At 38.9% G+C, this 24,993-nt stretch overlaps 2 protein-coding genes across 2 annotated transcripts in view; one reads left to right on the top strand and one right to left on the bottom strand.

The window, feature by feature from the left end:
• Positions 1-1,451: 1,451 nt before the first annotated feature.
• On the top strand, positions 1,452-7,771 carry CHCHD4 (coiled-coil-helix-coiled-coil-helix domain containing 4; the record flags this gene model as incomplete). The annotated part of the gene is given in 2 exon segments (XM_008945267.1): positions 1,452-1,550; positions 7,476-7,771. Coding segments are annotated over 2 exon segments (395 nt in total), but the record flags the coding sequence as incomplete, so codon positions are not given.
• A 9,693-nt stretch (positions 7,772-17,464) lies between these two features.
• Positions 17,465-24,993, bottom strand: part of NTN4 (netrin 4) — a 45,667-nt gene continuing 38,138 nt past the window's right edge. The window contains exons 6-10 of the mRNA XM_008945266.1: positions 20,975-21,188; positions 20,062-20,198; positions 19,051-19,119; positions 17,743-17,913; positions 17,465-17,601 (exon numbers count right to left, since the gene is read on the bottom strand). Of these exons, the coding sequence (XP_008943514.1) occupies positions 17,465-17,601; positions 17,743-17,913; positions 19,051-19,119; positions 20,062-20,198; positions 20,975-21,188 (728 nt within the window). The remainder of the gene's footprint in view (positions 17,602-17,742; positions 17,914-19,050; positions 19,120-20,061; positions 20,199-20,974; positions 21,189-24,993) is intronic.

Here is a 24,993-nt window from a genome sequence, read left to right as displayed (position 1 = left end):
TTCTCGATGGGCAGGGTGGGTAGAGTGCCAGCTTTATGCTTGTGCATCTGTGCAAGGTATTACGTTGTACGAGTTGTGTTGTTTATGAGGCTTAATATCCTGGGAGATACATTCCCCTCTATTTAAGTAATTTAAAGTGACTATAAATCTAAAGTTTCAAACTGGAAAAGAAGCCATTCTGTACTTCTAAGTGCTGTTTCAAAGTTAGAAACCTCGGCACACTGAATACTGATTATAAACTGTGGTGAGGTAGTCATAATCTGTAGCCCTCTTTGCTTTGTTTTTAATTTATTTATTTTAACAACTTTTAGGATCTTTGCAAGATCTGCAAGTTGTCTTACAGCATCCTACTAAGTTACAGTCATGGGGGTTAGAGTTTATATGCCTGTGATTTCTTTTGTATGAGAAATATCTGGGCATTCTACATGGTAAAATTTGTTGGGGTATGGTGCAGAGTTGATAGAAAACCTCCTCTTTTAAAAAGGGTTTAGATTTATGCATTTCTCAGACATGTTTAAATGTATATAGGTTATTGAGCAAAGTTGCTGAATATCTGCTGGTTGAGGTGACATTGAGGGGCAAGAAGATACCAATTCTAACATGACAAATCACTGTAGTGAATCCTTATGAATTTGGAGAAGGAAAGCAAGTTCTTGGGGAGCTTACAGTATTTTTTTTCCACTCAATGAATACTCAGTTGTGCATTCAGAAGAGTTTCAGCTAGTTGTCCTTTTCTGCTTGTGCCTGCCTCCGTGCAGAGTAGTTAAAAAACTCTGCTCAGGTTTCCAGCAAGCCTTCGCCTGCCCCACTACAGAACTCTTGATTATTTTTTTTAAATTGAAGTTTTAAATTGATTTTTTTTTTTAATCAAGAGTGGCAGAAGAGCAAGATTTACACTGTGTTGGTTTTCTATGCTTGGTAATGTTTACAGCACCTTTCAGTATAGTTGCTTTTACACAGTTGCAATGCTCTTCAGTATTTAATTCAGATAATTACTGTAAAATATCACAGCAATCTTTAATGAAGAGTACTGTTATTAAGTGTCCTATTGAACAGTTTCCTGTAATTTAGTATAGTTTTATTTCCACTCCTTTTTTTTTGTCTAACTCTTTCACCTTGGCTAGTCCTGGTAACTGAGCAGTTTGAGCTTGTTTTGAAACCACTTTTTAACTTCACAGTTCAATGAACTGTACTGTGATCTGCACCCATTACAGTATGTTGCTGTGAAAAATGGAACTTCAGAAGAAGAGAATATCAGTTGTGTATGCATTCCTCTGAACCATCACTGCTCTAATTGAGGGTGATTGATAATAGTGAATGAATTCTGTTGCATTTAACGTTAATGTCTCATGCTGAGTGTCTCATTACTTTGCACTGTTCAGCAGCTTGGTAAATGACTCCTCCTGTCACAGCTTTCCCTGAACTTCTGCTTGTTGTGTCTTGCATGGTAGGAAAAGACAGAATTATATTTGCGACCAAGGAGGACCATGAGACACCAAGCAGTGCTGAGCTGGTTGCAGATGACCCAGATGACCCTTATGAAGAACAAGGTCAGTAGTAAGCAGAAGAATGGAAGTAAGGAGTGTTACATCACTTATGTTGTATTCTAACAATCTCAAAAAACAAGAACAACTGAAAATAAACCTTGTATAAAGTAGGAACAAGTTGTTCCTTCGTTTTAAAAAACTTGAGGGCAGCTGGTTATTCAGCAGATAAACAGCCAAAATCTTACCAGTTTTAACTTCCAGATTAGGACATCACAAGTGACATGCTTTCCTTTTTTTCCTCAACACTTTTAATGATCTTTCCAAAGACCTGCTGATATATGTCAGTTGATGGCCTGTAGTTTTGGTTAGTAGCCAGAGATATACACAAAAAACTTTTCCATCTTTTTGCTTTTAACTTTTATGAACAAAATTAGAGCTTAACCAGTTAAAATTATGGGGTTTTTTTCACTGTTTTAAATGACAAAGTACAATTTTCAGAGAAGCTGAAGTGAGTTAGGTACCACTGACATTGATGTAAATTTCTCACCTTCATCTGTGCAGTTGAAATTGCCGAATTTGGTGGTCTCTGAATATGTGATTTAATATAAATTTTATCTAATCCTGTATTACACGAGCAGCAATATTATCACTGACTAGTAGTAGCTTAAATGGAGCATGATAGGTAAATTCAGATAACTTACATCTTTTCAAGGTAAGATTGTTGTAGTTGAAAATCAAATGAAGTGGAGATTACAATACTATTACTGATATGAAGTAGTTCTGACCTGCAAATGCAGATCTAAAAGACAAGAATATTTCTGAGATCAAGACTTTTAATATTCCAGTTGCACGGAGCCTATTTTAGGTTGTTTCTAGTGGATAAATGGAATAATCTATTATGATTAAATAAATTTTACCCTCATAATTTTTTTATGAGCATCTGTGAATTTGGGTTACGTTTTTTTTTTTTGATTGTCTTTATGCTTACAAGTCTTTCAGCCTTTTCACTTGTCGTGAAGTGATCTCATGGCTTTCAGCTGAGCTTGAAGTAAAGTCTTCACTCTGAAATTTTGTTAGAAAGTGAAAGTTATGCAAGTTTCTCTGTGACCTTTAGAGGGCAGTGCAGTATTGAAGCACGGTTTAGCAGCTGCAGCACGCAGGGTGGCTTCGTTATCTGATACCTTATGTAGTTTATCTTCCTATGAGATTAAATTTTTTCATACGTAGATTTGTGTTGAAATGATCTTGCATTTAGTTGCCTGTCTTGGCTTTGTTACAACTGTATGTAGTCAGTGGATACATTTAAATTTTTGCTTATCAGCATTGATAAGTTCACTCAGTTTTATAATGACCCAACTGAGAACAATAAGAGCATTTCTGTTTCAGAAAGGTGTTCAAAAACTGCAGGTTTAGTATCTTGTCAGGAATTCTTCTAGTTCATATTTTCAGGTCGGTTGTTTCGCTGTCTAAGACCCAGTATCCAAACTGCCTGTTTGGTGGAAACAATCTTATACTTTGGGATTTACCATCTTCACCATGGGAATGGTGCTTTGGTCCCTAAAGATTTCAAACAGAGACCTCTTCAGGCAGTAAATTCTGTGGGGCATCTCTATCCATTATTGCTGTGACCAGGCTGGGAGATGGAACCTACAGATAATTCATGTATGCTACTTAACCCTTAGCTGAGCAGAGTTCATTCTTAAGAGTATTTGCTCCTGTAAGTATGCAATTCTCTTAGTACCACTAAAGAGGGGGTTCTCTTCCTTCTGTGTTGTGCTTCACCCTCCCACCCAAAATTAATCCTTTTCTGATCATATGTATACCACAAGAATATAGTCTTGAGCAATATATTTGGGTAATAAAGTAGCCACAATCAAAAGAGCCACTTGCTCCTTACTTAAATGCCAGATTCATTGATGTGTATTTTGCTGGCTATGGAAAGGCCATGGAGGAGGGGAAGAGGTGCTGGGGTTTTTTTCTACCAATCCTGTATTTACAGCATGTTAGATCACTTGCTTCCTAGACGATTACTGCGGTGTTTTAAGGATTCTCTGGAAACTTCTCACTTGAATGATCTCAGGCTACAGTGTGTCAGATCAAACCAGAGAACCAACTGACATATCACAGAATGTAGCTGCATCTAATGGGAGTGAAACCTGTGGGCAAGACAGACATATGGACAAAATGTTTTGGAATATGTTGAAGTGCAGAAGCTCTGGCTCATGTGGTTTTTATTTAAAAGAAGTTGGAATGGGCTTTGCTGTACATAAAGCAACATGCAGGCTTTTCTCATTTAGCTTCTACTTGGAATAGAAGACTCCATTTCTAGGGTTCAGCTTCTGTGGCATAATTAACTGGAATGACTCTTAATCTTTTCTGCTGTGCTATGGATGGAATAATTGCATCTGAGAAAGACTAGATTTATTGAATAGATATGCCATAATCTGTATTGCTTTCTAACAGAGATGAAACTTTTATTTGAGGTTTTGTTTGTTTTTTTCAGGGGCTGTTTTCATATTTAAGATAAACATGTAATTTGCTAGTTTTGTATAGTTCTTGTTTTGCTTCAGGCATTAACAAACACTGCTCTTTGAGGAGTCTGCTTTAGTCAGTCAGCCACTCAGGAAAACCTGTGCTCTGCTTCCTTTGGGAGAAAATAAAGTTGTATAGTATTCTTTTTTTATTTCTGTCACTTATGAGATTTATTTGTTGTTCTATGGGTTATGAGATTTTTGGAAGGCAAAATGTTAACGGCTCACTTTAAATCAAAAAACGTTGAAAGAAATGAAGCCGTGTGGATGGGAAGGCAGACAAACCCAGGGTAGGTTCAAGGTAGCATTTTATATTGCAGTATATCTCAAAGTTCACCATATGTGCCTTTTAACAGCTGTGGCTGATGGAAACAAATGGAATTCATTTGCAGTGTTTTTGAAATAGCATTCTCACTGTAAAGTTTCTTTCTGGTCTTACGTGTTGCAGATGGAAGAATTTAAATGTGAAAGATCTCCAGTTTTCATTGAGATCTTTGCTTCCATCAGAATAATTTCTTATTGTCTTATCCTTGTATGAAGAAGGCATTGATGAGTTTTATGCATGAAGGATAATTTTTATTAGCATTACATCTGTGATAGGAGAGTTGGCTAAAACTGCTTCTAGAATTGCATCTCAAACACAGGTTGTTGCTGTCCTCTCTTTTCTGCTTTTCCAGACTTGCTACTGTCATTTTAGAGACGATTTTGAAATGGTTTCCACAGAGGACTGCTGAAACTAACCCCCTGGTCCTTTCAAGAAAGAACTTGGTGAACAATGAGATTTACAGGCCTGGTTGTATGACTGATGTCCCTTTCAGTCCTGCTTCCTATGTGTGTCACCTTACACTATGAATCATAGGCAGATAAACTTGTTATTGGAGTGTTTGTTGTATAACAGGGAAAAAACTTCTCAGAACAACAGTGGAACTTAGGACTCCATTAGGCCAAGTGCAAAGAAAAGTGTTGACATAAATGCAGATGTGCCTGCCTTCATCCTTGATATTAATGGATCCCAGGAGCTAAGAGAGATGGGGTTGTGTGATGTCGTCAGTTAATTGCTAACACAAGCCTTGATCTACAGTGATGTAAACAGGGTTGGTTTTTCTCCCCCAAGCACAGGCTCAAGTAGATAATGAGTCCCTGGATCGCTGTGGTTCAGGCTACATTTGAAAGACATTTTAATTCAGTTTTTATTAAAATTAGTAATCCTGTCTATTGCAGACTTGCGATTCAGGGAGAGTGATGGGTGACATCTGTTTCCGTTTTAATTGTGTTCTAAGCTAGCTGATCCCCTGACTCATTGAAGTGTGCATTCTGCTGTAATTATCAGTGAGGAAATGCTTGCCTTATTTGTTTTTGGGGTTTTTTTTAGACCATGGTTTCTATGCATATTAGAACTGAACCTAATGCTATTTCAGTGATCAAATCGGTGCCTGTCAGTGCTCATGTGATATACAGGAATGTATTGTTCATGGAATAACTTGTGTTGTTAAAGTTTGCATGCTTACAAGGCAGTTCTTGTCCTAAGAGGAACAATTTATTTTAAGGTAATTACAAGTAATTTTGTTGCTTTGCTGTCTTCACAAACATTTCAAAACTTTTCTTTTTGAAATATTGGCAAAAGTGACTGTTTAAAATGGTTGATGATAGTGAGGAGGAATATAGGACTTCAAAATCTAGTTTATGAAGCAAGCTGGATTTCTTCTACACTGTATGGTCAACATCTCTGCTTTATACCATCCTTGGCAATAAGGAATCTGGCACCAGCCATTCATTTCCCTGCCTCAGAAGTTCTGCTTTGCCTCCAGGCAGCTGGAGATGCCATGATGCACTGTACTATATCTTCTCAGTACAGTGATGATTATAGATATGTTACAAAACTATCTTGCCAAATAAAGCATGATCTGCGAAGAATGACTATTACTATAGTGGCAAGCTGTTATGTTCTGTAATGAAAAGGAGACTGTTCAACCCAGGGATTTGCCTGATACTGTGATCTCTGCTAACTGCGTTGGCTGAGTTAGAGCACAGTGTTGATGAGCTGCAAATCAGAATAACATTTTCCTTTCTTTTCTTTTAATAAAGCAATAAATGTGACTGAGCTGCTTTTGCCTCCAGTACATAAGATTCATGATACTGTGGCCCAGTGTCTGAGGAGCTGTTAGTGAGAGTGAAGTATGCCTCTGGAACTTCATGATCCCACAGGACAAAGAAAATAAGTAGACCTACTGAATTCTGTGGGACTATTTTAAGTACCTTCAAGTTACATCAGGCCCTAAATACAATTTCATGTTTGGATTAGAATTAATGCAACTTGTATTTTCTGACAGTATTTTCATACCTGCTTCTGAAGGGAAAGTACTTAAACTTCAGGTTTATGCACATGATGTTAGCTTCTGCAGAAAGTCAAACTGGAGATGAAGTTAGGGAATGCTTCTAGAAAGGAGGAGAGCAAACTGGAAGTGCAGAAGAAGCCAGACTGGATCACAGCACAGTACTTCTCTTGTTCTTCATAGATGAACATAACTACATGTATATTAATGCAGAGCAGAGAGAAGGAATGTAGATGTATTGCTTTAGAGCAGTATATTAGACACTTTGGAAGTCCACGTGACCAAGTCCATTGTATTACATTTCTATTCCTGTTTAAAAGGATTTATGAAACTTACAGAGGAAATAAGTTCTCTGACTTGCTGCTTGAACTTCATTGTGCAAATAAATTGATGTCTTGAAGAACATACTCCTATTTAAATCTTACCTTGCTTGTGTGATGACTTTAACTGTTCCAGAAATTTACAGCTGTTTCAGTTTAGAGTCTAAAATGAGACCTCAGTCAGTTGTGATCTAAAGCACAATTTGGTTTCTGGAACCAGACAGGCTGACATGCTCTCACTATTCCTTGTGTTCTGTGGCACATGACTTAATCAGTGCCTTAAAATAAACTGACTTTTGGTTTTGGAATTCTGGTTTTCCAGTTCAAATTTTAAGGGGGAAAGCTGTGGGTTAGTATTTCAGAGTTCATCTAAAACAAGAAGAAAAATGCATTCATCCCTCTTGATTTAAAAGAATTTTGCTCTTAATACTGAAATGAAATTATTGACTTGTATGCTGTGATTTCAAGGCTTGCTTGTTCACCTAACAGAGTCTGGCACGTGGATTGGCTTGACCTGTTTTGCAGTTTCCTTAGAATATTCTCAGTGGTCTGCAGTCCAGGGAGGAAGACTTAATTTGGGTATGGATATGGAACTAATCTCACTTGTGCCTAGTAAAAGTTGATACAGATCAGAGGTAGAAACAGAGTGGCCAGGAAGTGAAAGGTGTTTGGCCACCCCTGAAGCTACAGAGCTAACATGGCATTGTCAGCACTTCTGCTTACACCTGCAGCCTGGCAGCTTTCCCCACATGAAACCAGTTGTTGGAAGGAGCACTTAACTTTTCTTCTCTCTTGTTTGTTCAGGATTGATATTGCCCAATGGAGATATCAATTGGAATTGCCCATGTCTGGGTGGAATGGCTAGTGGTCCCTGTGGGGAACAGTTCAAGTCAGCCTTCTCCTGTTTCCACTATAGCACGGAAGAAATAAAAGGATCAGACTGTGTGGACCAATGCCGTGCCATGCAGTAATGCATGCAGAAGTACCCAGATCTTTACCCTCAAGAGGATGAAAATGAAGAAAAAGAGAAGCTAAGCCAAGATTTGGAAGCTACTCCTATGGAGGGTTCTGCTGCCAAAGAGGAGAAGGGATCTAGTTAATGAAGATGCAAGGAGGCTGTTGTCTCCATTTCTTGTTTTCAGAGATGTGGACTTTTGCAGTATGTCTGTCTTCTAAGTCGTCAACAAATGTTTCACCACTGTTCTATACACTGTATCATAGTAAATAATTTATTGTGGAAAGAGAAATCTCAGTGCTACAGCTTTGCAAATAAATACTGCAAAAACAAAAAAATAAAAATGTGTAGGTACTGTGTAATCTGCTATCAGACACAGTTAATGCTTTAACAGCTGGGGTTTTTACCCTCAAGTTCACCTTGGGTTTTGACTTGAATAGTGTGTTTAAATGTATAGCTTTCAACTAAAATTCCACTAGCACACGGGGTCTGTCTTCATTTCAGTATGTTCTGATCAATAGCTGCTCTTTTTTAATGTGTTCTGTTCTATTATTACAAGCTGCATTAAATGATTTTTTTTCTTAAAGATTTTTTTTTTTCCCCAGAGTAATGTGGGACATTGAAAATGGCCTTAAATTCAGAGTTTGTAAAATCATTTCGAATGGTCTTATTAGATTATGGTTTAATTTCACTACTGAAATTAGGTAACAACTGCCAGAAGGATGTTGAAATGCTTATCTCCTTTAGTTTCATTTGCTTACTGTGATAGCTTTTACATTTTTAAAAACAGTGTGTTGTGCAACTATTGATAAAGATGGATGGAAAGAATGTTGGTCACTCTATATTTTTGCTCTGAAAACACAGGTTTTGTGTACCTTTAGTTAGTACCTGCTTCTTCAGTATATAGACAGGCTCTTGGAAAATACTTTGAGAATACAATGAAAGTGTTACCTGGTGTAATCTCAAAACAGATACTGTGACTTAAGTGCATATTAAAAAGAAAACAATTTTTACCTTCATTGAAAGCTCCTGTGTCTTTCCTGTGTGGTTTGTTTCTTAACACTGCTTGGATTTGAGATACTCTTCTGTGTTGTAAGCAGACTTTGAATGATTTGTGGGTTGTGAAAATGAGCAGCTTCAGCTTGTCAGATTTTTATTCTTGTCCCATTCTTTCCTCCCCAGCTCCAAACAGGGATACATAAAAAATGTAATGCATTTTTAGTAGCTGTAGCAGACTAGACCATGAACCAGCACTACAGAGGACCTGAACAGCTGTTAAAATATTTGAAAACTTCTTCAGAGGTGCAAATAATTTAATAGTAACTCACTGAAGTTTAATACATGTGGATAAGGGAATACTACATAGTTCTTCCTTCCTAGCAAAGTGTAGGCTGTGAGAATTGTGTTACATAACAAATAGTACCTGTGGCTTCAGTAACTGTTCACTGCAGGGTTGTTTGGGTTTTTTTCCTCTCCTTATGTGTTGATTAATTTGACCCAACCATAAAAAGTTGTAGTGTAGCCCAGTAAGTCTGGTAATGTTTAAACACTTGCCTGTCTCTGTGGGCAGCAGTTTGGGGTGCTCAGCAATATTGCTTCTGGAGAACATTTTGGAATCTTGGTGTTTGCCCAAGTTATTTCTGTGTTAGTGATGATGCTTCTGAGTGTTTGAAGGGAATTTCTGTTAAATTTCACAGTGTGTTTCAGCTGTTGGATCCTCAAAAAAAATTGTGGGCAATTAAGCAGCTGACAGCTACTCACTTCTGAGGGCAGGGAGAGCAGGTCCTCTTAGCATCTCCTTTCTTTTAAAAGGAACAAAGCATGACAGAGCTTCTCAGTGTGCTTCTTTCAGGCATAGGCAGACAAATGCCAAGTTAACCTGAGTAAACGGGCACGAAACCAGCAGTGATAAACCTTGGCACTTCGGCAGTTGGACCATGAAAATGAAATCTTAGGCAATCAGATAAACACTGGGCACCAAATACAGGAAAAAAAAATCACCTGCAGCCAAGCTTTTGGTTGTTGAATTGGAAATCCAATGCGTTACTTGGGAAGAAGCAAGAGCTGTCTGTGAAGGGGTGCTCTGTTCTAACAACAGTTTGCCTCCTAGGTTTTTTTCTGCTGTACTTTCCCACATTGCCTCAATGCTCTACAGTTTTTGGATTTATCCTTTGTAACAGTATTTATAGCATTTGTGTGCAAAACAAAATGCAAGAATCCTGGTCCTGCAGTAGGCAGGGACCTGAACCTAATACTGACAGGGATCTTGCAGCATATGATCCAATGTATTTGAAGATGTGTTTAGAATGGGGTTGCTTCTTTCTCACTCAGTTGTGGTTTAGTAACGTGTGATAGGTCCATTACAGATATGGAATGTGTGTAAGGGCGTCACATCAGAAACTGTAAAAAACACTGCAATGTGTTTGAGGTGTTTTGAGAAAGGAAATCATAGTTCTAATCCTAAAGAGGTCTTTGTGGAAATCAGCACTTCCTTCTCCTCCTATCCTTGTCAAACTCAAACCTAGTTTAACCGTCATCACCTCGCTGCATTTGTGTTCCGGATAATCCCATAAAAATGGAAGTGTTGTAATTTGGAGTAAAAAAGTTTTTTTTTAAATCAAGCATCTCATTCTCACTGTTTTTGCCTTCCCTCTTACTTCTGCTCTTGCTGTGAGTGCCAACCTGTTCCATTTTTGACTCAGATTTTTCTTTTTTACCATTAAAACTTTATAATATTAGTAAAGATCTTGACAAGGAGTTAGGTCTGTATGTTGAGACAGAGTCCAGTCCCTTCTGTTTTGCTGGTTTAGTTCTTAGAGTATATTATGTGCCATGGAACTTGTGTTTAGCTGCATTAAGGGAAGTAAAATGCAGTCTGACTTCCTCCTGGATTTTGAGTTCATGATAACTTGCATTTGAATGAAAGATTACAAGTTAGAACGTAGAGAAGCAGTAAATAAATATTGCCACTTCCTTGGACCCATGAAAGTAAAAAAGATATTCTTTGTGCAGTCTGCACCTGGTTTTGGTGATGCAATTTTAGGGTTGAGTTTTCTTGACCATTATATGTCCCTCAAAAGTATTACATGATTTACATGGAAATTTCTTTTCTATCTCTAGTAGTAAGCTTGTTCTTAACTAGATGAATGGGGAAAAATTTGCCTGGAATGTCTGTTTTTTCTCCTGTGTAAACTAATGCAGTTTTCTGTGTCTAGATAATGTAACTCCTTGTTTCTATTATGTTTCCCAGTGTTACTTTGCTTACATTATTTTCCTCTTATAGTTGCATGCTCCCATTTTAAATGTAAAATCAATCAGTGGTTATTTTCGTATGTAATAAAGATGATAAAATGATCCCTGGCAATATGTGGCAACCTTGTGAAATATGCAGATAATAAGCAGTTGCATTTTTATTGTCTGGATACAAAACTTAGACTTGAGGGTCTTAGAGCTTAGACCTAAAACTTAGAGCTGCGTATCATTGCCTTGCTCTAGTGTATTTCTTATTTTCTGCATAAATAATGCCTTGGTTCTTTGTCTGCCTTCAGTGAGCTGCTGATTCTTGGGGATGAGTAGTAGATTCAAATATGAAATTGCTTGCATGGATTCATTTTGTAATCATTTTATGCATGGTGTATCAGGTGCTTTTGTATGTGAAGTCAAAGTAGTCATTGATGGGGAGAAGGAATGCTTCATTATGAAATAATTGCTCTTTATTTAATTCTATGCCTTTTAGTTGATCTTTCTCCTATAAAAAATGACATGCTGAGTCTGTTTTATTACAGTTTAGCTAAAAGGAACTGTTAACAAGGCATGAAGCACTTCATATGTTTTTAATGCAAATTAGTTTGCCTGAACAACTCCATGCAGGTATAACCCTTGTTGGATTTTATCCAGTTGGTTTTTAGAATAAAAAGAGTTGGTTTTCACTGTATTTGCCATACAGACTTATCATTGCTCCTGAAGTACTGCCCTCTACAATATTACTATGTAGTCCTTCAGTTTTCCAGTTTAAATAATTGTTCTTGAATTGTTGCACACCCTTGTAATCCTGGAGTTAATACAGGGGTGAAGCAGGCTGGGAGGACTGTTCCCAGCTGGCTGGAACCCCTGCGTGATACAGCCACACATTAAGAAATAACTCATGATAACTTGCTTGTTAGGATGGGGTTCTTGCTGCAATCATCTTAAACTTGACTCGGAGGAGCATGTGTCACGTCTCCTGATGTGGATAAAGACTGGCTATAAAATTGTCTCTTATAGATGATTGCTTTAACATAAAATAGATTCTAAAGCATAGTTAACTACTGAAAAGTGTTTAAAATGAGAGTTACTAGGGTTATTTTTTTTTGCTGCTTTTCTCTGCAGTACAGCCTACCTTTCAAAGACCTGACTAACTTGTGTTTAGTAACATTTTCTTAGCGATCCAACCTTGCTTCGGGTGTGAAAATGACCTTTTTTTTCCCCCCTTTCCTTCTTCCCTGCAACAGGAATGATATAGCCAACAGTGTCTAGAGGGAGATGTTTATCTTTCAGTTTATTCTAAGGATCATTAGATCTGGGGATCTGGCAAGGCTCCGTTGGAAACAAGATCTATATCCTGTGCAGTTCTTACTGAGAGCGTCCTTGTTAAACCTCACAGCGATGTCTCCTGTTCATCTGAGGCACTTATCTGATCTCCTGTCAATGAATCTCTTTGAGGAAAGTTGGTACCTAAATAGGTAGAAGCTACTTTCTTATTCCTAGGGAGGAAAAAAAAAAGGATTTTATATGCTTCTTGGACTCTTATTTTATTTCTCATTACAATTCTAGCAGTGTTAATGTGGGACAGTGTAGAGAAGCTAGCAGCACTTTGCCATTTATTCTTAATCAGCTTTATTCATTGGACGTGACTTCATTTTGTTGAACAGCACTAGCCTGTCTGCAGTTGTTTTTCAACTGCTTTTAACCCCTTTGGAGCTGATGTTTCACTAGTGATGCTGAGAACTTGAAAACCCCCCCAATAGAGGAAGAGTGGAAAAGTGCAGCAATGATTCTAACAGCAACATTATAATCCTTTCCCACTAATACAAGATAGTGCCTAATATGGTTCATAGATCAGTGTGAAGTTATTTTAAAATGTCAAGGTAGGTAATTTGGGTGGGCCCCTGATCAGTAGGTGCAACTATAAAGTAGAGTAGTCAGGGTAAGTCTGGGTAGTGCGCTGCCTTGATTTTACACGTGGAGACTGACAGGAGCAGACTCCTGTCTACCTCTGTTCTGAGCATTTTATAGCTAGGGCTTCTTCCACTTACCCGTCATGCATTTCTGTTTTTGTGCCTTGCCTCCCACAAATCGACTGTAAAGGTGCAGTTTTAGGACCTGTTCAGTAATTTTTTTACATCTTGTTTGATTTAAAACTTCATGTGTATATTTCTTGAGAGAATTAAGCACCTGCGAGTACCTACCTGTAAGTCTTTGCAGGACTGGGTTTTGGTCATTTACTGAATTAACATGCCCTTTATATAAATCAACTGTACTTGGTTTGTGTTTCTAATCTGTAAATGTTCTTACAACAAATGTACCTTTTTTGGTAAGTTACTCAGTAGAAAAATGACGTGTTGTTGCTGTGTAATAAGCTAAATGCCTTTCTCCATTTGTCTGACTCTGTGGTAACATTGTTGATGCAAGAACCTGATGTTTGGAATGTTTGTGGGTTATTAACTTCAAAACAATCAATGTGCATGTGGTTTGAGGATTGCATGGTTTAAAAGTTTAAAAACAGATCCCAAACCTTACATCAATATAAGTGTCTTGAGTATTTTTAATTGAAGTTTTAAGTACAAAAAAAAAGTGCTACAACACATGACAAATAACAAACTAACGTTTGCAGGTCTGGGGAACTCAAAGGAGCACATCATGTGAATTATGTCAATTCAAAGAAAGCTTACATCAAGCAGCATCAAAAAATTGAGACATGGTAAATGCTACAGAGAAAACTTACTCTATAACAGTGAGCCACTCTCAGAAGAGCAGTGCACAAAGGTTGTGCGTAGGTGCTTTTTCCTTCTTAGCTGCTTGCCAGTGGCAGAAGCTGGAGGAGCATTCACAGCAGCGTGTTGGTACACTGGAGTTAGGGCTCAGCACTCAACGGCTGTTTAATGAACTCTCTTGATGCTTTAGAGTCCACCTTGCCAGAATGTTTTCATGGATACACATACTGAATGGCTGTTACAAAGAGCAACTTTGACCTCCAGCTGTCCTGGGTTTGCTATCTGTGAAAAGTTATATGTGCTTTTGCTTCAAACTGTCACCTGCCCTACTATAAATATTCCACAGCTTTCTGGATTTCTTTTGTTGTGAGTGGGTGAAGGCTTTTATTTCAACCTTGTGCAGGACTTTCATGTAATGCATCATTGCTGCTGTTTGGTATGTGGTTGCTACTGCTTGTGAGACATGTTGTCTATTTGGGTGCTGTAGGGTTGTTCATGTGGCCATTTTAAAGACAGGTCCCATTTTAAATGTCCTAAAAGAAGCTGTCCAGCTGCTTCTGTGTTGGATAAATGCACCTTTTTTCCATGTTAGTATTCTTTGTATTACAGTGCTACCTAAAACACACAGTCACAGGGAGGATCAGTGGTATGTGATGTTGTACACAGGCCCACAAAACCATTTTTTTTCCCCACAGGAATACCATACCTTCTATGAGCATTCTTATCATTTACTACGTATGACTTTGCTTCATCTGAGGAATATGTAACAACTTATACTAGAAAGATAGTTTTCAGCTTGCACTGTTTCATGCTCATCTTCATTTCAGTGACCCATACACAAGAAAATAGCTTAAATTGATCACCATCAAACTTTAGAAAGGAATAAAGTTTTTTCATCTCTTCTTTAATCAGTAGGTGTTCTAATTTTGTTCTGTGTCGCTCATTTCTATTTAGATGCTTCTTTCCAGACAGGCTACCTGGATTTAGCACTGCAGAACAAAGAGATTGCACATGGTAGCTCTGTGCAAGTTGGAACTTTATTCTTTTATTTTTGTCCTCTCTGAAATCAGACATATCTGATTAGCAGAACATTGATACCAATAGAAAGTCAACCTGCAGTGTTGACTCACGCCAATGTGCTTTCATTTTTCACTTTCAAATTAAATTCCACATACAAAATACCTGCTACTCTGTAGAGCAAAACCATTAAACAAGAGCTAGAAGCTGGAACAAAATGTGCAATGTTTCTAACTAATGGAGGGAATGAAGTAGCTATAGTACCAGCAAGTAAATTAGAGATTGAAAAAGAATGGGAAATTAGAAAGAGAGAGATTAGCTGAATATTTTTGAGTTCCCCCACTCCGTTTGCTTTACACTTTTCTCTAAATTGTGTGTGTATATCAGCTACTTTTGAGCTATTTGAAATGTGTGATATATTCATTACCATCTTGTTTGCATACAACAGTCTTTGCATTTAGTAGTCATTTATCACTGTATATTAATAGGCCCCAAGAGAATGCACCAGGGTATCAATATTCTTCTTCCAAATAGTATTTCTATTAGCAGCACCTGGAAGTGCTTGTAAATGACCACGTGAAAAAAACAACTTTCATACACAGAAAGGAACTATGCAGATGTCTACACTCCCCACAAAATCACCAATCTGGCACAAAAAAGAAGTGGAAGGTGAGAGTTTGCTTTAATATAGTACTGAGTATAAACCAAAGTGGAATATAATCATCATTAAATAAGATCCCCTGCAGGTAAAATGGCCTCTGTTGAAAAGCATGTCCCTTGGCTTGGTTCTAAACCTACACTTAATTTTCATTTATTCTGAGAGGCCCTTTGAGAATAGACTAAATTCATGTGCACATCTTTATTTTTACTGATACTTCAAAAAGATTGACTAGTTCTCTTTCTTGTGAGATGTTTTCTGGAGACAGGAAAGAAAGCTGTTGCTATGCTCTTAATTTCTTTAAGCTGACATTTCAAATTAAGCCAAATTCTTTGGTTTAAAAAGTGTTTTATTGCATTAATTAAATGGCTTGGAGATGCCACATTGTTGGATACCGCTTTAGGTACCAACAAATAAATAATGAAGTGAAAGAGGGAAACCGATGGCAACAGAGGTGGGGAAGCTTCCTGAAAAGGGGGGAGGAAGAAACACTGTTTATATACTGTTGGGAAAAAAGTGGAGGGGTTATTTTGTAAATATCTGCCCGTTATCCACTTCCAAATGAGCTGAGAATTTTTCTGCTGTTCATCCACTATGGAGTTAAAAGGAAAAAGGCAACAAGCAGAATGAAAGAAGCAGGGTTTTCAGATTCACTCCCAGTGATAAAGAGAACAGACTGATGGCCTAAGTTGTAGACTGGGACTTCCATCATTCTGCCTTAGTATTAGTTTTTTCTAGATACTCCATGTGCCAGTCAGTGCTGAATGAAGAGATCTCCTCTTTCCTGAGAGCTTTACAAAATTCTAGACGTGGAATAGAAACATGCAAAATAGTAGCCTGTGTTCATGCTTTTGCTCTGTAAACCCTTGGAAGAATAGACTGACTCCTTATAGTTTCTGCTTTACTTGAACAGGAATGTGCTCCAACCAGCTTCATTTGATCATGACTCCTTAAACGGGACGCACGCCTTAAACTACAATTTCTTCAAAGTATTGTGTTAGGGAATGATTTAAGTAGCTACCTCTTAATTACTATAGGGTAGGGTAAAATTGATGTAGAAAGAATGCTTTTGCAGAACAGAACTGGTTTTTACCTAAAGTGCAGATGTTACCACTCCTGTACTTCTGTGGAGAGAAAAATTATCCTCAGACACAGTGAGAAGGAAGCCTAACTGCAGTATCTTAACCTGTAGTGAGACCAAGAGAACGAAAGCACCAAGTGCAATCAAATACCAGTGGTCATGAGCACAGTTCAAATAGCCAGGTTGCTCTCACAGAACTATAGCTACCTGATCTTATACACAGTCCAGCCAGTCCATTTACCTCCTCCTGCCTTGTAGCTTTTGTAGTGTTATAATCTGAACATGAGAGCAGCTGCTGTTTCCTCAGGTGTTTTGGCTCTTTCCTAGCATTAAGGCTCTTTAGTGGTGTGAAACGTTCATGGTGTTGCAGACTGAAGGCAAAAAGCAAAGGGCAAAATGACCTTAGAGAGCAAGGGTTGGATTTGGAATTTGAGCCAAGATGGTTTCTGCAACAGACCTCAGTGCTAAGCATTGATGATAGCGATGTACATCTATAAAGGACCTTGTCCCAAGATAAGTCTTGCATATTACTCTGCTTCTGCTCAGCAATGGGATAATATTGCCTTCTAGAAAGCAACCTGTTACATTTTGGCATATTTGCAGTCTGATATTTAAAAGAGCTGAGATTGATTTAACAAGTATTATTTGACATGCTCGTTTAGTGTTACGCCTCCTGTAAAGCTGAAAGAAATTGTTGCCTGTTAGTGGTCACTTAAAGAAAACTACACCCAAGTAATGAATGCATTATGTAAGCAGCTTACACATATTAATATCAGGCTCTGACCTGAGGTATGGAAACAATCCATATCTTTAGTTTTGTCTTGTAAAATGATTCTCTGGGTGTGTGGAACCAGGCTCAAATTAAGAACTGACTTGTAACCTACATATGATGCACTAGTTAATTTTGTCTGATAAGGCTTGTGCATGTTTTGAAAAAAGTAGTCATGTCCCAAGTTTCCTGTCTAAGCATGTGAAAGGAGAAAGGATGTTGAGTCTGCTTTCATCACTTCAGCTAGGAGCATGTTGAGTAGAAACTCATGAACTAACTACACCTTTCACTGCAGTGTTACTAAAAGGCAAAGTTCAGCACTGTAACTTCTGAAACAGAAATTATTTGCACCCAGTTCGAAGAATATCTGATACTTGTTTTCCCAAATATGCTTTCCAGGGTTTCACCAGGCTGTTCATGTTCACAAGGAGTTTGCTGGTCCTAGAGTCCTCCTGGCCTGCTATAAGATAATCAGTACCTAGTTAAGAAACAAAACAAAACAAAACCACAAACCTTCAGTCAATGAGTAGAAGAAAGCAGATGACCATAATGATTCATAATGAATTGTCACCAGTGTTTACAGGGGAAGGAGAGTACCGGGTAAGCATTTTGTCCTTACCAGGATTGAGAATGGGACATGTACATCCCCTGTTTGTCCAGGATTCTGGGTAAATGCTTCTGTTGCTCCGAGCAATTTTCACTTTGCCAGATTTCAGGACTTTCTTCACTTTCACAACGACTTCTGCATGGGTTCCTTTGTCATGGGCTGATAGGATTCTTGCTTTTATCACTGCCAGAAAAACACATCAAGATTGAGACCAACAATGCATTTCTAAATGAATTTTGTTTTATATTTCTAAAATGTAGAATTTTAACACCTTGAAAGAAGACGTGAAAAAACACTGCAGTTGTGTAGAAAGTGCATTCCAATGCTTGGCCACTTCAGCCATGGTTCTTCTAAATGCATTTTGAGAATTAACTAGTTCTATCGAAGTACTTAACGGATCTTTTTACCATGTTATTTAGCAACTACTTTTTAGTGGGCTGATACCAAAACACTTGGAAGTCGTAGGAAAGGACTTGTATGTCTCCATAGGAAAGGTGATAAAAACAGATTAGCAGCTAACAGTCTCATTTTAAGTGCACTGATTCTAGGCTTTATACTTTGCAGTTTGAAAACTGGTGTTGGGTTTTAACACTGGCCCCTCAAAAATTTTGTGCTGGGGGAAGGGACTGTCTGCTCTGCAGGAAGGAAATTGGGAAGTTTCCCATCAGACTACAGCCATGTCACATGGCTAAAATTCCATGATTGCACAACAAACCAGAAAAAAACATTTTTGTTTTGTGGCCCAACATCTGGTTGCCATGATAAATTTCTGTTCCTTTAATTTAATAGGATGCCATAAGCTTTTGGAAAGTAGTCTCCGCTACATTGGCCCCACAAGCAGGCTTTATTGTGTCATGACACAAGCACATCAAACTTGGGATCTCAGAGTTTTCCTTTCCTGCTTCATGTGATGACATGAACCATGTGCTCCTAAGTGAGAGTATCACATACATTCTTGGTAAACAAGCATGGCCATTTGAACCTGCAGAATGTGTGCAAAACCAATGGCAGTTTATATGAAAGATTTTTATCATTTATTCTAGTTGTAGTGGTGAACCATTCTACTGAGTTACAACTCTTCATGCTCCTGCTGTGAAGAGGGAAGCTAACTGTGTCCAAAGGAGACAACACCACAGGGCCTTGCATAAAAAATAATATTCAGTTCTGGTCAGAAGTTGGACTTATCCCTAGACAAAAAAGAAATCCTACCTCTTATGTCATAACTCAGCCAGCCCTGTCATTTTCCATGGCTCTGGGCTAATAACGTGCATAGAGAGAGCACTGAAATTCTCATACCTTGAGGGCATGTCCCCCACTTACCATAGGCATATTTCATTTGGCAGAAGTCGGTGACGCTCCCAAGTACCTTTTCTTTGCACACACACTTTTCTAGCAGGGGAACCACAGAACAGATGGGTTGGAGAAGAGCCAGGACATGAGAGAGAAGAGAAAAGCCAATTATACTCAGTTACAAGGTTACATGTACTTAGCTCCCGTAATCTGGATGGACCTTAAGAACAGGTTTGAGTGATCTCGGTTATTTACAGGTCTGTTTCTTGTTAGATGATAAAATAATTGTTCTGCAATCTGATCAGTACTGTCAAGTAAAATGCAGCCCTCATGGGTCTACTGTAGAGTTAATAAACTGATACTAATAAAAAGTAGTAATACCCTTGTTTGATCCCATAAGCTAAGAAGTGCTGATCCTTGCTGGTATTAAGGTAACATCCCTCAGGAAAGTCAAGATATGTAATAGGTGGCACTGTTACCTCTGGGGCTCACAAAGCTGTTGATACTGGTAAGTGCCAACCTTCATACATGGCCAGCATGGAGCTATTTAAGCTCCACCTCATTCTGTAAGTCTACTTACTTTGTAACTTTAATAGGATACGGCCTACTTAACACTTTCTCTCCTGAGCTGCTGTGCCCTGAGCAATATCTTACTTTTAGAATCACTTGCATTCCTCCCAAGGTGGTGCATTTTGGTGATGGCTGACTTGCTCTTTCTACAAATATAATTTCAAGTTCTGAAGAGCAAGTGAATGCTTGTAGAAGGAGCTGTGTAAAATCATAAGCATTAGGACTATAATTACAACAACAAAAGAGGAGTATTTTTTACACACAGTCTTATTCATGACTTGGCAATATATAAAATCAAAGCTGGATGGAAAGCAGCAATGTAAATATAATGATAACCTATATAGTTCAGATTAGCAGATGTTGCTATCAGATGAAGGACAGACAAGCTCTACGCAAGCAGAGGAATTTAAGTCAGGGTAGAGAGAAGAAAGAACTGGCATTGAGTGAATGTTCTTAGACTCTGGGCTGTACCTGGGTGCCTCAGTGCAGAAAATCCCTGCTCGTGGTCATTCCATTTCCACTCCTCATCACTCTCGTTGGCTGGTGTTTGCACAAGGTCAGGGATTCGTCCCCCAATGGGGATGTTAAAGAATGGCTCATTGTCATAGCTGAGGGGACACATAAAAGAAGACTTGGTTATGGCACAAGGTAGGTGGCAAGCAGGTGTTTCTGTCACATGGCTGTATCCAGACAAATGAGTTTTCTTCTTCAGGTTGGGAGAAGAAATACGAACAAGACTTGGCACCATATAGAGAGATCACAAGATCTAGGCTTTCATTTAGGCCTTACCATTGCTGACTTGGCATTTTTAAAAGTAACTATGTATTTGGCCTTTTTTGCTTTTGTATGCTTGTTTTCACTTTAGTAACTCAAAGTTAGTGACCACTTGTTGATGTCACTAGGAACTGAGGACATCTGCAGGACCCATAAAACTGCGGTCACTCAGCAAATGATAGAGTTTCTATACTGGTTGAAGCATGATTGGGGTATAAATGCCTGCCCCCTCAAAACGAGAGGGAGACCTTGTAATTCATTTCACCCTGGGCACAGATGAGAGGCAAGCTCTCCAGACTCTTCCATCCATTTCCAAGGCAAACAGGTGCATTTAAAGATGCTGCACGTATTTCCATGCAGTTATGGAGTTGCCTATTATTGTTGCACAGTCATCATTTCAGGATTGCCTTGTATAATACAATGGACTTATAAGCATGTCAGCCACCAAATGGCATTTAAGATACATTTTCTGGTTTACAGCTGTCTTTTCAAACGATTGTACACCCTCCAGCATCCTCCAATTACTGTCGTTGCAGCAGTGTTTTGGTTAAGCTTTGTTTCATTTCACAGAATCTCATCTCAACGTGAACCCAAAGGAGGGCTTCTTTACCCATTGAAACAGTTTCCAGTATGCTGGTCGCAGTCTCTGGCACAGTCACAAGGGCGACAGCCATTTTCTCCAAAGCCCCAGTAGCCCATGAGACATCTATCGCAGCGGGGGCCCGCCACGCCTGGCTTGCAGTAGCAGAATCCCGTCTTGGGGTGGCACCGCCAGCTCCGGCTGAAGGTTGCGTTGGCTGAACCCATGGGCTGGCAGGTGCAAGCTATGGAGATACGGTAAGAGGTGACTGAGACTGTGTGCCCAGGGCTCATCTGGTTAAACGACATTTTTGCAAGGCTGATAAACTCATGCCCTCTTCCTTACGCTCAGTAGTTTTAAGTCAGAACTGTAAACATTGCATGGTCAGCCTACACTTGCAATATTGCTTTTGTTTCCTTTTAACTCATTAAGCACAGCAAAACAAGTACAACTGGGACCCATGTAGGCCTGAAAGGCAGTTCTTCCCTACTACACAAATCAGGACCATACAGGGGATTGAAGCAGTAGCAGGAAGCCTCCACTGTGAGTTTATTTTTAAAGGGGCTTGCAGGTGATTCCCTTTTTACAATGTTTTGCAAAGAGACTTATTAGCATGGACAAGGTAAAAAATAAAATCTATTGCCTACATCATCTTTCCTGTGAATGGTGATCACAAAACTACTCTTTCCTTCAACTTATGCAGGAGGTTCAGATGACCTTAAATGTTTTTTTTTTTTTTTTTATTTCTGCCTTCAAAGAGTCCAGAAATTGCCTTCAGTGCAATGTGTCTAAGGGACATATCTCACCATGCAGTACTCTATGTTTGTAAGGAAAGTGATGAAATTTTTTGGAAAAAAAAAATGAGCAGATTTGTTGTAAGGAGAGCAGAAAGAATAAAAGATCTCTAAATTCACTGGATGTGTTTTGCATGTAGCTGGAGATGAGCAAATAGAAGGAAATAAAGCCCAGATCTTTCTAATGCTATTGCCAGCTTGACACCAGCTTGGCAACTCAAGGCAACTTGGCAGTAAAACAGATAGTTACAACTCCTGTGGGCAACTCTGCCTTCACAGACAATAAATTGTCATAATTCCACACTACCAGTACATTCCCAATGTGACAGGATCAGGGAGTGAGGTGGGAAGAAATATATAGATAGCAGAGCAAAGCCCACACAGTTGACTCCTCTCCACCAGGTCAGAGGCTAGCTGAGATGGTCAGGCCTTTACCCTCAGCTCTCTAGAGAGAAAATACAAGCAATAAAAGTAGTCACTCATTTCTGATGTTCATACAAGTTTGACTGAAGTGCACACTGAGCTGAACTCCAGGCCTTCACCTTTCAGTTCTTTTTTGTATTGACAAAGCAGCATGCCCTGGCTTTTGCTTGTAGCAGAGTCTGAAAAGGAAATGCATCACTACTTCATCCATCTGGAAGAGGGCAGAAATAAAACTCATGCGGCTAAGAGCCGCTTTAAAAGAGATTTTCAGTTAAATGTTGGACACCCAAAGTGTTTAGATAGCTTGGATCAGAGGCCAGCCTTTTGGATGCTTATCTGAACTAAGCATGATCTCCAAAGCTTTTGAAGTTTGCCCATCATTGCTTCTAGTCAAACCACTTTTCTTCATGAGCTCACAGATAAGAGACCAAATGAACACTCTGATTCCACACACCATTTTCCAAGGGGAAGGGGCAAGTATGTGACTATAAAGAGTGTTAAATGTAGCAGGGACAGATTCACTTTCATCTACATTTGATGCTCTAGAAAATATCTTCTGAAAAATAGTACAAGAAAAAGGGTGAGCAATTTTGTTTAAAGAGCATTTCTTTTATGATCTGCTTACTACATGGTTATTTTTTTTCAGCATGCCCTGTGTTCTTTATGCCAATATTTTTAATAATATTATTACACTCTGCTGTAGACAGATCTCGGTGGGTTGTTTTCAAGGGACACTAGCACAATAGCCTAAGGACAGAAAATAAGCGTGCTGTCGTGGGCAATGTGCTCAACACAATGAGCTGCCTGGGGGATGGCAGCAGGCTCGCCTCTGTGCCACAAAGCAGTCTTGACTTTGGGAGCAAACCCAGGGATTTTGCTGTCAGCTCTGGAGAGCAGGTGTGACAACAAAGTGCTTATTAGCACTGACAGTTTCAAAGGCAAATTCTGATTTGTTGCTGCTCGGTTTGAATTATTTTTGCCCAGATTTTTGCCGCGTTGACTACATCACCCTAAAAGATGAGACATTAGTTCCATCCATCACTGAAAAAGATGAATGTCATAGATTTGGGGATAAGGAGGGAAAACACATGCTTCTTTACTGCAGACAGGTCTGAGCCATAAGAAGTAAGAGTCTGCCAACATCTGGTTTGGCTTGAATCCAGGTTTCTGATTTCACTGTAGTATCTCTATGTAGGATCTACCTGTGGAGTTTACACCTTAAATTTCTTGTATTTCTGCAATGTTATTTCCATCTCACTTCTGGTTTTCAGCTTTCATCAGTTAGAGTCACATAATAGATGGGTAAATCATTAGCATCTTTAGACTGGCTATTGCCAACTGAGACTAGGTCCTGATTCAGGAAGATAAGACCTTCTCCCTTCCTATCTCTAAGAGAAAGTATTACAGGACGGTGACTGACAGCATTGGCAGAAGGTGATGAGGAGGTAGGGAAAAAGGGCCTTTATTTTTTTTTTAATTTTAATTTTAATTTTGGACTACACTTCAGAAAAATTGATGTTCCCCAATGAACTGTGGGGCATATTCGCCAAATAGAAACTGGGAGAGCTTCTGGTGGCTCAGAAAGCAAGCTGAATAAAGAAATGCACAACACTTTCAGATGAGTTATACAAGTGGCTTGCAAACGCTTTACTCAGTCAGTGTTTATTTAGCATTTCAGCTTGGGTGTGTACATTGTCTGGCTTCCAGAGTATTACGGCCAAAATCCCAGTTGTGCATCTAAGGTAACTCCCAAAATAAGAGCCCACATGTCACATGCTGAAGGGGCAGCTGTTGGTGACTGGGTTTTAGCTGTTTAATAGTACCACAGATTTGCAGATAAACCTCACAACTAAAAAAAAAAAATAAAAATAAAAGCAAGTTTCCAAAATCTCACCCTTTTACATTTCCCAATATTTGACAACACAGCATCTTTCCCTGCTGATTTTTGCTTCTTTTCTCTTGGCAAACACTAGTTTTCTCTCCATCCGCCTCCCTGTCTAACAAAACACCAGCGACATGACAATGGCCTTGTTTGTCAAAGGCATCGTCAATTATGTTAGGGACGGTGTGCAGACAGTTCTGGCTCAGAGATGGCTGGTTTATTTGGGTTCTCCCCTTGACAGCAGTGTAAAGAAAAATTTCATCATTGTACTTTAAAACTGGCTATCAGTCATGAGGTATCACAAAGCATCCTCTTGCCTTTTAGTCTCACTCCTATGCTAAGTTCGTTTTGTCAGAAACTACTGTAAAAAGGAGGAGACAAGGAATAATGAAAAATGAATAATTCATGCAGCAGCCTCCACTCAAGTCCTCAGTAAATCTGTCTGCCCTCAGCACAGCTGTCTTTCCCATGTAATTAGACACAAATATAAAATATAATGTTGGTTGTAACAGTATGGTCCCAACTCACAGGAAAATAGCATTTGCTCCATGTAATTTAGTGGTCTTGAGGTATCTTGCCTTAAACGTCTGTCTAATAACACTGCATAGGATACAGCTATGAGCAGACTGGCTATTTGATGAGAAACAGGCACAATGAAAAATCAAGCAAAGCCTTTTGAATCTCAGATATAGACATGTGCATCTTTGGGGCATATGACCGAATCAGGTCAATTTTCAAAGCATGTCAGATGTGGGGGTTGACTCGGCCAATGATGTTTCATAAGTGAAGGAAATAAGATAGACAGCTCTGTGTGTGGTCAGGCTGATTAAGACAGACTTTGAACCAAGATGTGATCAGGCCTTTGTGATACTACAATTAAAAGTTCACTCCCTTTGCTCAGAAGTAAGAGGATGAGAAGCAGTGCTTTTCAGAGTGTGTGTGCGTGTTGT

The sequence above is a fragment of the Merops nubicus genome, unplaced genomic scaffold, assembly GCF_000691845.1.
Source record: "Merops nubicus isolate BGI_N331 unplaced genomic scaffold, ASM69184v1 scaffold23098, whole genome shotgun sequence".
Classification (NCBI taxonomy): Eukaryota; Metazoa; Chordata; class Aves; order Coraciiformes; family Meropidae; genus Merops; species Merops nubicus.
This window is presented reverse-complemented; position numbering and strand designations above follow the sequence as displayed.